Source organism: Stegastes partitus, unplaced genomic scaffold (assembly GCF_000690725.1).
Source record: "Stegastes partitus isolate 25-593 unplaced genomic scaffold, Stegastes_partitus-1.0.2 Scaffold799, whole genome shotgun sequence".
NCBI classification, from domain to species: Eukaryota; Metazoa; Chordata; class Actinopteri; family Pomacentridae; genus Stegastes; species Stegastes partitus.
In genome coordinates this window covers 248,940-261,849 of record NW_007578530.1, presented here as the reverse complement: position 1 = coordinate 261,849, position 12,910 = coordinate 248,940, and the positions used below count along the sequence as shown (strand labels likewise).

At 42.0% G+C, this 12,910-nt stretch overlaps 1 protein-coding gene across 1 annotated transcript; it reads right to left on the bottom strand.

The window, feature by feature from the left end:
- Positions 1–1,256: 1,256 nt before the first annotated feature.
- LOC103364982 (squalene synthase) lies at positions 1,257–6,375 on the bottom strand. The gene is made up of 6 exons (XM_008292296.1): positions 6,195–6,375; positions 5,955–6,083; positions 4,492–4,683; positions 3,945–4,121; positions 2,569–2,721; positions 1,257–2,486 (listed from the first exon to the last, which is right to left on the bottom strand). The coding sequence occupies exons 1-6, from the start codon at positions 6,318–6,320 to the stop codon at positions 2,259–2,261; spliced, it is 1,005 nt and encodes a 334-aa protein (XP_008290518.1). The 5' UTR covers positions 6,321–6,375; the 3' UTR covers positions 1,257–2,258.
- Positions 6,376–12,910: the final 6,535 nt, after the last annotated feature.

Genomic DNA, 12,910 nt, shown 5'->3' with positions numbered 1-12,910 from the left:
CTGAATATAAAAGTAGATTAATAAAGAGAGCCGGACAGCAGGCAGCACCGATATAAAAGAAACGGGCGAGAATCTAAAAGAGAACATCATTCGAAAGCGAATCTATAAAAATGGAATTTAAAAAGTGATTTAAAAGAAGATACTGAATCTGCAGCCTTATTTCCTCAGATAGGTCGATCCAAAGCCGAGGGGCCCTCACAGAAAAGTCATCTCTGGATCTGAGCCTCGACTTTGGAACCATGAGGAAGAACCCACCTGAGGATCTCAGGCTGCGTGTGGGGATATATGAGATACACCGGTGTTGACAATAAGTGCAATATCTAAACAATGAAATACTGATAGTTTCTTAATGATACACAGAAATGTGTAAATAATCCAGCGCAGTGACTGTCTGGTTGATACTCAACAAAGTAAGTGATGGTATTACACCTGCAGATAAAGACGCAGTAACTAACTTTTTATAAATACCACAGTCGTTATCATAGCCTCAATAACTATGTAGTGAAAATGTAATAAGTGACGCACTCTGGTATTATCGACTAGCAGCTACCTCTGGTCTGTGAAGTGGCACATTTTCAAATCATATGTGAGACCAGCCGAGATAAAAGGTATAAAATAAGTCTAATAAAAGCCCCCCCAGACAGTAAGTGATCACTGAACGTATGAACTAGAACGTTGCAGTCAGATCATGACATCCGGTGACTAAATATTGTTCATGAATCTATCACAGGAATCAGAATTTCATTGTTTGTGTTCTAAGTCAAGCATGCACGACATTAAACTCCCTTCCTATGAACTCAAAATTAAGATTTTAAAATAAATTAAGACAAGATGAAAAGAAAAACAACCTCCCAAGACCTCTAGACTTTTACCTGTGCTGCTGTCTGGACGTTCTTCTTTATGGAAACTCTTTTGTGTCACTGAGCAAAGCTTCCTCGCTGCTCTTCTTAACAAGACACAAGTTATGAGGTCACATGTCCGAGTAATAAATGCATCAGAAGTGTACATCTCATGTGACAAGTGTCCTCACAGCGGCTGACAGGTGCTCTTAAGACTACGATCCGGGTGCAGAAATACGAAAATATCACCTGAAAACCGTCTGCACCAGCCAAACACCCAAGCACATCACATTATACGAACTTTGAGCTTCTGCTGTGAAATAAAAAATAATATAATTTTACAGACTATAAAATCATTCACTTTAATGCACATTATAAGGCTGTAAAACAAAACGTGACTTTGTGCTGACGCTGGAGTTTCACACGGATTGGATTCTTTCACCTCTTTATTAGTTCAAATATGTACAAATCAGAATGTCACATTACATAGCAATGTTTGTAGCTCTCCTTTGGTTCTGTACAAGGTTACTGTGTGCTAGCCTTTCTACTCACCAAAGCTGCATTAAGGACACTTAGCTAGCAGTCTCAGGATGCATTTGTGCTGATACCAAAAGTATCAGAAATTCCATTTGTTCAGTACATCTTGGCTCTCCCTTATTCATTTTAAACAGTCTGTATCGGATAAAACTAACCTGATATTGCACACTGTTCCTATTTTTTTTCTCCCGTTTTAAAAGACAAAGTTGCAAGTTGAGTGAACCGAGAAAAGTGCTGAAACAAATCCACACCGCCCACACTAAGATACAGCGCAAAAGCTGTCGAGTGCACAGATTTCAGTGTTTCTCCTACAGAAACATAATAAGTGGATTACGAAGCTAGCTTAGGTTTGACAAGAGAAATAAGAAAAATAGGGTGTGAGACTAAATCCAACAAAAGCTTAATGAAGTTTGGTGTCTGTGTTTCCCCAAAATCCTAAAATGTGCATCGTCATGCTTTGTGCCTTTCAGCATCTTTGTCAACTTAAACGAGAAATTTAAACTAATAATGGGTCAAAAGTTTCAAACAAAAAGGGAGAAAAACAGAATCAACAAACATCAACTGACAAAAAAAAAAAAAAAACACCCTGAACTGTTTTCAGTGTTTCATCGATGCTGGTGAATTGAACCACACAACACTGTGTGTAAACAGTTTATCCAGACACAGGAAGGACTACCACACATCACTATCAGGTAACCTACAGGGACGAGCCCGTTTCCAGGACCCCACCACAGTCTCAGAAGTCCACGGTCCTGTAATAGACACAATGAAACGGCAAATAGGGAACAGGTTCCTCTAGTCAAAGGGGAACCGGACCTCCAGAGGGGGCACAAGGGGGCTTCATTAGTCTATATGCCCCAGGAAGGGTGAGGGTAACTGGGCTCACTGTCCCTGCATGTCTCCGGTGCCCTGCACCTGTGTGGCGGAGGCGCTGAGGTACTGCCAGCTGAGAGCGGCGAGCAGCATGGCAGCAGACAGGTACATGGGAGACCGGTGGTGGGTCCTGGAGGCCAGGCTGGACTGGGACAGCGCCGACTTCTCTTGGATGACGGCCAGGATGTGCAGGGTCTTGTCCCGCGACGGGTCGCTGACCGAGACCTTCTGTAAAATCTGCAGAGAGGAAGAGCGAGACGGCTCAGCGCACCGGCGTGGCGGCAGCAGGACAGACACACTGAGCAGAAAACACACCCACCTCCTGGCTGTACTGGGTGATGATGGTCTGCACGGCTGTCATGTTGGTGGCTTCCATCATCAGGGTGACAGCTTGTCCCTTCCTGATCTTCACCACTCCCTGAAACACCATGGGGTTGTTGTAGCACGTCGACAGTGTCGCTATTGCCATCACCTGGTCAGGAGAGGAACCACAGCTTGTCAAGGGAAGGAAAACAAACCAGTGTGTTGAACATTTGATCAGTTTTTGAAATTGATTCATCGTTTTGTCGTAAATCATTTAAAAAAAACAAAAAACTGCTGGATTTCTCTTAATTGGAACCTGTTTGGATTTTTGACATCTTTGGAGAAATTAACATGCTTTTTTTTTTTTTAATCATTTCCAGACATTTTACAAAAAACATTCAACACATTAATTTCTGTTGAATATAATACAGTTTTGTAAGCGCAGAGCTAAAGTGAAATTAAATTAAGGCTCGTCTGTACAAAATGGTGAGAAAGTTCTTAATCAAATATTAAATCATCTTTTGAGCCCAGGGCTATTTTCAGGCTCATTTCACGAAATTTACTTTTAAGCTCTTATCTTGGTCATTATAAAGTCCAGTCATACATCAAAGCTATCCAGATGTCCCCTCATTTGATAAGATATTTTCAAGGTTTTTAGCTTTTATATCAAGGAAGATAATATTTCTTAATTGGAGATAGTCGTGTTTTTTCCTGCATCTCACCACCGAACGCTGGCGGCAGAGATTTATTTCCTGAATTGTACCGGGAGCATGTTGTAACTCAGAAATTTGCTGCAATATCAAAACAGAATTCCTTTTTGGCACACAGACGGGCGACTAGTATTACCGGGGCGGGTAAGTTCTGCTGTTTAGTTTGATACGCAGCAGGACTAAGATACGATAAGGACTTTATGACTTATTCAAGTGACACGCAGGACCGAGAAAGACATCAGACAGAAGATGTTATTTTGCAGAAGTTTTGTCTGTCTTCATAATGTTTTTACAAGTATGTTAGAAGTATAGTTACAAAGCTTTACTCCTGCTCGTGCTAAGATATTAGCATTACACTGATGTGTTCATATGAGTTGCTGAATGATTCAGACGGTTGTGGAGGTGGACAGGTTGTAACTACGATCAAAATCTGATCTCTCGCCTCCACTTTGTCGAACAAACAAGCAGCTACAACTGTTGAAAAGATCAGATGCGCCTTATTGCAAAAAATACTTTTAAAAGCAATCTAACCGAAGAAATTTGGACACGAAGTGTGTTCGTTGGGCTCAAAGTGTTAAACATTAACGTAATGTGACACGATGTGCAGTTCAAAGATCACGTCGACCTGATCTGATTGAAATCGCTGCATTAATGGAGTTAATAATAAAACGCCTGCGTTCACCTGTGGAATGGCACAGAAGTTGAAGACGCTCTGGTTGCGCAGGCGGGACAGGTAGGCGATGACGTCCGGGACGTGCCGCAGAGCATCGGTGACCAGCAGGTTGAGGCAGGACAGAGCCGACTCCAGCTTCTCGGGCTGGGCGAAGTCCTCGAGGCGACCCGCAAACTGGCTCCAAGCCTGCAGGGGCACACAGGACACACAACGTATTGACACGGCATCGCACGTCGTACAGCATCAGACCTTCAGCTGCTACGTGAGCGACATGAATCTAAAGGATCGAGTGTCCGTGTTGTTCAGAATCTATCTGCTGACTAAATCTGAGGTCCGAGTGCATTTACGTTGCAATACAGAACTGCTATCAACAGGCACATAGTGGAAAAAATGAAAAAAGAGCTTATTGTAACGCCTTTGTACATACATTTCACAATACGCACTGGAAATGGAGAACATGACAAGCATTGTGAAACTCTTGTACGGCACAGCTGCAGCCTCGGCTCAAGCACACAAACCGACACACTGGCACCAGACCGGAGGCTCGTGTCCGTACCTCCCGCGGCCAGAAGACACGTCCATCCTGTGTGTCCTCCAGATAATCTCGGATGATGTTGGTCTTCTGCAGGAACAAGCCCATGGAGTTTGCCAGCTCGGTGTCGCGCCCGACTTCAGGATCCTCCAGCTGGGACGCAGAGAAGAGCTGAGACAGCCCGATGCCCACCAGACCGGCCACGTAGTGACAGTACTGCACGGAGGAAGCACAGCACGGCGGCGGCTTAACAGTTGTAGCACAGCGTGAATCACAACTAACGTTCAGTTCCCGTGATGTATGAGGGGAAGCAGATTTGCCAGCATTAAACATTTACACAACGGCGTCAGTCAGAGTCACGCCTGGTCCATTTTACTGGACTTTCAGGAATTTTTTGCACAATATGTGGCAAAGCTTGATAAAAACTCAGGCACCAACTGAAAGCACATGATTACAACAGATAGGACGATGAAGCTAAACTGTCAGCACAAAATGACCCACTGCAGCTTTAAATAACATCCCTGCTATTAACTGGGAGTCGACCGATCTTCGTTTGTTTTGTTATTTTTAACAATTCATAATAAAATGCATTAATTACACTACTTTGGCACTGAAGCAGCTCCTAAACAATGATATAAACAACATTGCAATGATAGTTTGTGTATATGTTCTGCATATAGCAATTTCAAACCCTGGTTATTGGTCTTCTTGTTTGACTAATAATCAACATAAGTCCTGAAAAAAAAACAACATTATTTGACCTCTAATTCTAACGAGCTTTATTAGCTTCCAAAAAGTTGGTTTTCCACAACAGGAACTCAAGGTTTTACATTTACAGAAACGGCAATCGGCGCCTTCAGTCGTTCTGTTTCCACTGTGGTGCAGGATTTAACATCTCAACAAATATGAGTTACTGGACGTAGCTCCAGATCTAGGAGCACATGGGTAGTAGACCAACGGGGGATTTGTTATGTTGGTCCATACGGTGAGTTTTGCGTGTAAGATTGCAAACTATGAGAGAAGACGACTGCTACTCAACAAGGTCACTGAAAAGGCAGAAAAAATGACCCTCGTTGTCTGAGTTCAACCAATCAGCATCAAGACCCAAATCAGCAGTTTCCCAGGACCGCCCCCCCGGAGCAGGTTTTTTTTTTCTCTCCCCATGAAAATGACCCTTAAAGAGGCTGAACAGGATTTTCTTGCAGGACGAAACACGCACAAAGGTTTGGGCTGCTTTTAAAAGATCCACAAGTTCCTGCAGTGGGTAACGATGGACTGAAAGCACTGCAGGCACATCATGACCTTTAAAGCCAAAAACACAAAAAATAAAAGTGTTGTAAGGTGTTGCCTCTCTAGTAGGTTTCTATCTAGTCTCTACTCTGACTGGACAGTATATTAGCTCCGTGAAAGCAGATGGTGTTGTTGTTTAAGCCATTTGTTTTGTTGTTGACGTCCAACTATAACCGTAACACGAGGATGACGTTTACCTGGTCCCACTCCTTCATGGATCCCACTTTCTTCTCCAGGAATTCGGCCATTCCCACCCCCATACGGTGGCAGATATCCGAGATGACGTCTCTGTATTCCTGAGCGAGGTTCCTGAACTCCAGTGATATCTGAATAGAAAGAACGCACGACGATTGTAGCTACCACAGCCTCAACGGGAACGACAAAGCCTTAAATTAAGCACTGAGAGCCCTTTGTGTCCAGCATGCAGCGCTACTGACCGTGGGGAAGTCCTCCAGAACCTGCCGGTCTTTCTCCTGGCTCTCGGTGAAGCACCACTCATCCTGGTACAGGTAGGTGTGGAAGTCGTTCAGCATCGGCACCTTCTTGTCCAGAGGGATGCTCATGTCGTCCTCCACTGTGTCCAGCGCGCGCAGCACCAGGTAGAAGATGCAAACGGCGTGTCTGGAACGTAAAGAGACGAAACGACGGCTGAGTGAGGAGTTGCCTTGGCACTGACATACAAAATCACAGAAATAGAGTCAAGTACGGGGGTGTTACTGTCAATGTGTGTGGAGAGTTGTGTGTCTGTATCCCAGTCTGTAGCGAGATTTGTCAAAGATCTGAAAGTGCTGCCTGCCATTGGGAGCAACTTCGGGTTCAGTGTCTTGCCTAAGGACACTTCGACCGTGGGAATCGAACCGCCAACCTTACGATCAGAGGACCACCGCTCTACCACCTGAGCCACAGCCACCCTTGGCTTGCAGGCGGCGTAACTCCTGTGGTACAGAGCGGCAGAATGAATGAACCTGTGAGCCTGAACTCAGGGCAAAGAAACCCTGAAGTTGCAGATTTCTCACTGCAGAAGTGCAGCAAAAGTTGTGTGAAAAGACAGACCGTTGTGCTTGACTTGTAGCTGGTGATTTGTCTGTATTTCCAGCACCTGTAGCCAAACACTTAGACTTTTTTTTTTTAAAATCTATTACTATCTTTGTACACATTCACAGATCTCACTACAGATTGAGATGCAGACACACAACTCTCCACACATTTGCAGATAGTTCTGCTACGATAAAACCCCCCCATAGTGGAGCAGATGAGTCCGGTCTACATGTAGAGGAGTCACTATAACGCTCACACACACTCACTGAAGGTTTACAGACAGCTGCCACTTCCAGCTCCGCCCTGGACAGCGAGTTTAAATTAGGCCGACTATTAATGGTCTGAATACCTGCCGCAAGTCCTCACGGTGTAAAACCTCCAAAAGGAATTCTTCTGTAATGTGTTTCTGAAGTGCTTCAAGTAAACAACACTAGAGCTGAAACCATTTGTAAATGATGCAAGATGAGCTATGAGCTGACGAAGAAGCCAAACGACTGCTGTTGGTCTTCTTACATGACTGAGTTGAGGTTTTCTTCACAGAGTCTGCTTGAGAGTCAGTCTTACTTTCTTTATTATTACCTTTTATTCTGCAAACAGTGACGATGCTGACGTCCCAGATAACACTCATCAACTGCGTTTAGTTTGTTGCTGAAAGAGTTGAACCAACGCTGGACGCTGCCCTCATCATGTCCTACTTGTTGTTACTTGCTGCTGTTTTGTTGCCTCTTTGTGTCGTTCTTTTCATATAATCATGTGTGTTATGTGTATGTTTTCTCCTTCCTTCATGCATTTAAATGCACTCTACTAACTCTGTGCCTCTCTCTCTCCCTGCAGGTATTTCTGGCTCTGATCTGCAGTTAAAGGTCTCACCGGTGTCTATGTTCTGGTCTTTGTTTGTCTCTGCTATCCTGGTCTCTCACACACTTTACCTTCACCTCAGCCGGGCTGAACTGCAGGCTGTGTGAGGAGACAAGCATCCAAACAAACTACCAACATAAGCAGTGAAACATCGAATATTTTGTTGCAGGATTTATGGATAAAACCTGTAAACATTCTGAAAATGTTGCACCTGTTGAGTCTTTTTTCTTTTTTGCAAAAAACAGGATTAAAAAATAACTTTTGTCCTTTTTATTCTGTTATAATACGTGACGTTACAACTTTTTTATACTGCGCTGAAGACATTTTTTTAAACATTATTCCTGTGTTGCACTTTGGTTCTGCTTTTGTCGTTTTATAAATAAATAAATAACTGGGACTTGACTATATTTGTGCAGACTTTTGCTTTAAAAAGAGCCACTGAGCTGTTATTTAGGGACACAAACAGATGACTTTCATTTGTAAAGGAGCTGCAGAGTAGCTCCAAACATCATTTGGTCTGTTTTGTGGAGACTTTAGACGAATGGAACATCAAATGACATCAATGCAATCTGAGGGAATGTAAGCTGCTGGTAGTAGCTTCAAAAGTGGAAAAAAAAAAGTATTTATCATATAAATATGTGCTCCCATCTTCTGTCTAAAAAACATGAAGACTGTAGAGCTGGATTTATTTCCTCAATGTCAGATCACTGTAACTCTGTACCTGAGTCATTTTAGTTCTAATCTGCAAGACTCCTAATAAAAAAAAAAAAAAAAAACAAACAGGAAAGCATCGCTCCTGTACTGGCTTCCTGCTGAACACAAAATTAAATGTATTGTTCTTGGGCACATTTCAGACCTGCCTCTAACATCTAAGACTTTGCTTTCAAGCAAATGTTGACATTTTAGAGAAAAACCAGAAGACTGACATGTTCTTAGTGGCTTTTGGATGCTGAATATTTTATATGTTTAATACTTTCTGCAGATTCTCAGTCATCAGGTCATGATAATCCTCAGAGCCTCAGCAGAAANCATTTTTAATGAGATGTTTTATTTAAATCATAAAAGCACAACTGGTTTTATTAACACGAAGCCATCCTTGTCTGCAGAAACATGTCTTAAAGCTGCTTTCTATAACCAAGTCGAATTTAACAATACCTGACTATCCTATGTAAGTAAAAGTATATGAATGGTAGCAGACAAATGTAGTAAAAGTATTGATGTTGCTCATTTGACTGATACAGTTGAAACCAGAAGTTCTCACAATCTGACATTAAATCAGACTGAACTGTTCCTGTTTTAGGTCAGTTAGGATGACCGACATTATTTCTATTTTCTGAACGCCAGAATAATGAGAGAGAGAATTTTTATTACTTTCCTCAAAGTCAGTCGTTTCCATCCATCTCCTCAGTATTTAGTAGCGTTGCCTTTAAACTGTATGACTTCGGTCAAGCGTTTTCTTTCCACAAGCTTCTCACAATAGTTTGATGAGTTCTGGCCCATTCCTCCTGACAGAACTGGTGGAACTGGGCCAGGTTTGTTGGCTGCCTTGCTCCATGCCTTTTAACCCACAGCATGATGCTGCCACCCCCGTGCTCCACAGCTGGGATGGTGTTCTCAGGCTTCAAGCTTCCCCCTTTTTCCTCCAGATGTACCGATGGTCATTAAGACCAAACAGTTCAGGTTTAGTTCCATCAGACCACAGGACACGTCTCCACTAATGAAGCTCTTTGTCCCTGTGTGCATTTACAAACCTTAAGCTGGCTTCCTTTGGGTTTCTTCTGCAGGAATGTCTTCTTCCTCTCTGAGCAGCAGAAACTACCCGTCTAGTCTTTCACAATGTGTTGTGTTGTCAAAGCTTGTTTTGTTAATGTTGTGTTAAAGTAGCTAAAGCTGTTAAATAGTGTAGTGGAGGAGAAAGTACAATATTCTTCTCTTAAATATGGTGCTGTGGACGTATAAAGTTGCAGAAGATGGAAATACTTAAAGTACGAGTTCCTCAAAAACTGTACATGAGCACAGTAGTCCAGTTAAATCCCCAGATTCTACAGNGTCTCACACACACACATGAACAAAACTTTACATACACTCGTAAAGACCACGTATATCAGCAATTTCCCAGAGGTTTCCACCAAAGGGATCAATAAAGTTCTATTCTATTCTATTCTATTCTATCGTAGCAGTCCTGAGTGTCCAGTGACTCCTGTAACTCTCAACGTTCTACGACAGAATCATTGAAACAAATACTTCTATTTTACAAAGAACAATCATGCATTTAGATTTTTTCATACATTAATTTTCCTCTTAAGACCCAAGCTCTTGTTTGATGTGCATTTTCATATAAATAAAGAAATAAAAAAATATAAAGAAAATAGTAATATAAAGAAAACAAAAATCTAAATTTAAAAGAATATATATTTTTAAAAAATCTAAATAAATAAAAATAATAAAATGAGAATAATGATAAAATATTTAAAACAGAACAAATTAAAAAATGAACTACTGTAGTAATATAACCCAAAATGTGATGTCCACACACGCCAGGTCTTAAGAGGTTAAAGGTCTTCTGGAAACATGACATAATCTGCTGCATCAAAAATATACACACAGTAATGCTAATATCTGCCTTTAGTAGCCGTCCACAAGCTTCCGGTTGTATCTTCGACCACCCTTCTCAACAGAACTGATGCAGTTAAACTAAATTTCTTAGTTTTCTGACTCTTTCTTCATCACAGTCCTCATGTTCCTGATGGGATTTAAGTCAGGACTTTGGGGAAGCCGGTCTAAAACCTCAATACTAGCCTGATGTTTCTTTAGGGTCATTGTCTTATTAGAACATCAAACTGCATCCAAGACTCAACCTTCTGGCTGATGATTTTAAAGTAGCAGAGCATAATACTGCCACCGCCATGCTTGATGGTAGGTTTGGTGTTCTTGGGGTTAAAGGCCTCACTTTTGTCCTCCAAACATATCTGCTCATTGTGGCCAAAAAGCTTAACTTTTGTTTCATCTGCCAACAGAACTTTCCTCTAGAATGCCTTTTTTTTGTCTATGCCATCAGCAGCAAAATTCAGTCAAGCTTTAAGGTGCATCCTTCTTGCATGGCATCCTCTCAGCTCATGTGGCTTGTGTTGTGGAGCTTCACAACAGTACGACTACTGACAATAAAAATGCTCACATAAACAGGCAATAAATAAGTCAGGTTTATTATGATACTTTAAAACAAATGAATCCACTCAATTAAGACTCAGTATATTCAAATGTCTGTAATCTAATGGAAGTTGATTATGTAGTCTGCAGGACAGCTTGATTAGTCGCGTACATCCAGGTGAAGATATGGAAGTTTGTGTAGATACTCAAAGACTCTTTACATAATATTAAAAAAACAACAACACATAAAGCATAAAGGGAGGAACAACCCTTAGAATAACACTGACAATGGTTCTGTTGTATTCAAGTGTAAGTCTTGGCAGCGTGACAGTGACTCAGCATGCACCATATAAACACTGAAACTGAGGCAGCATGTATGGAATGTAGGCCTTAGTGATCTTATTGTGTGTGTGTGTGTGTGTGGGCCTGCAGTATCCACAGATGTTTCCAGTGACCGCTGTCAGCATCACCGCCCACTTTCATTCATTCATTCATTCATCCAGGTTGGTCTCAGTTTCCTCCCACAATCATCCAATCATCCAATCATCCAATCCCAACTTTCCACTCAGCCCGCGCAGTTTGAATCCAACCTCCAGGAAGTCTATAAGTCCAGAAACTTCGAGACACCGCTGTTTGGGTCAGTGGAGCAGGTGAACTACAACTTTACCTCCGCATCCGATCGTGCGTAAAAGTCCGCGTAATTGCAGCCGTTCGGAACTAGAAGGAGCCTGTTTTGTCTGCAGCAGGGATGGACGTGGATTTAGTGTTTCCTTGTTGGAGTTAGTGGAGCCAAGGCCGAACCTTTCCTGCCTGACTGGTCCATGGTGAGTAGTTGGTGTAAACTATGTTTATACTGTCGCTGGTGAGTTGTTGCGATCCGCTGAGAGACGCTGTGGTTCAATGTTTGATTCCCTGTTTTGGTTTCGTTGTGGTTTTGATCCGATGTAAAACCCGGAGCGGATTGTTTAATTGTGGTTTGAGTTGTGTTTGGAACGAACTGGATTCACCTGAACTGAGTGGATTGGACTCAGCATCACACCAAACACATCCATCCATTCCCATTGCTTCATGGTTTTGGTAAATCCACTTCCTAAATGCTGGCTGGAGTTGTGGTCTGTCCGTCTGTTTGAGCACTGTTGTTTTGTTTTTGTGCCTGAATTCAGTTACTGTCTGGTCACCTGCCTGGTTTAGTTTGGTTTGACTGGTTTTCAGACTGGACTCTGGCTGGCAGCCCTCATTATTAATCAGTGTCAAACCTGCCACGAGACACCTGATGTGTCGTAGCAGGAAAAGCAGGCGTGACTGGCAGCATTAACTAATGATGACTGCATCGTATTTAGGTGTTACAGTTCCAGTGTTTTCAATATTTGCTAATTAGCGTGAGCTGCTGAGCACCTGAATGCCTGTCACACCCACACAGGTGTTTAATAAAGATCACACCTGTCTGCACATCAGGGTGACTGAGTTCCTAAATCACACTTTTACCAAAGAGTCTTTCCTGATTTTTATTTGAGTTTTAATTTCCTTTGAATGTCTTTAATCTCTTTTCAGAAATGTTTGTACCTTTTCAGCACCGTGTTGGTTTTTAAACACCAACTTGTGCTCGTATCGCTTTTAAAACCTGATGACTGGGAGCCGTCTCAGTTTTATTTTGCTGCTTTCTAAGTATGCGATGTAACTAAACTCTGTGGACCAATAGGAACCAATAAGCACCTGCTTTCCTGCTACAATCAAAAGAGGGAATCACAGAACCATCAACACAGAGCAGGATGTTTAATTAGTGCACGCTGAGATTACATAAAGAGTTCTCTTAAAACTGTGTAGAAATGCACACTATAAAATTATAGAAATGTCTTTTGTAAGTCGACATATTAAGTGTTGAGCACTGATGGGAATCTCATAGATAAAGTTAAACTGCTTTTCTTTGAGGTGGAAGCAGAGAAAGATTTTAAGTTCATGTGCCTCCAAGATCAGAGACTGGACCACACTGGAAATCTGTGAAGGAATTCACATCAGCTCATCTTCTCTAGTTTACATCATAAAACTACATATGGTTTGCTAACTGAAACTGAAAATGTTCTATTCTTGCTTTCGGACAATTTTAAAACTT

Bases quoted from the DNA above. Each gene is read 5' to 3' on its own strand.
- LOC103364982 (XM_008292296.1), bottom strand. From the start codon at position 6,320: ATGAGCATCCCTCTGGACAAGAAGGTGCCGATGCTGAACGACTTCCAC. The intron at 4,684-5,954 runs GTAAACGTCATC...TCCTCCGTGCAG, and splicing joins CCATGAAGGAGTGGGACCAG to TACTGTCACTACGTGGCCGG. The intron at 2,722-3,944 runs GTGAACGCAGGC...TCTCCTGACCAG, and splicing joins ACTTCTGTGCCATTCCACAG to GTGATGGCAATAGCGACACT.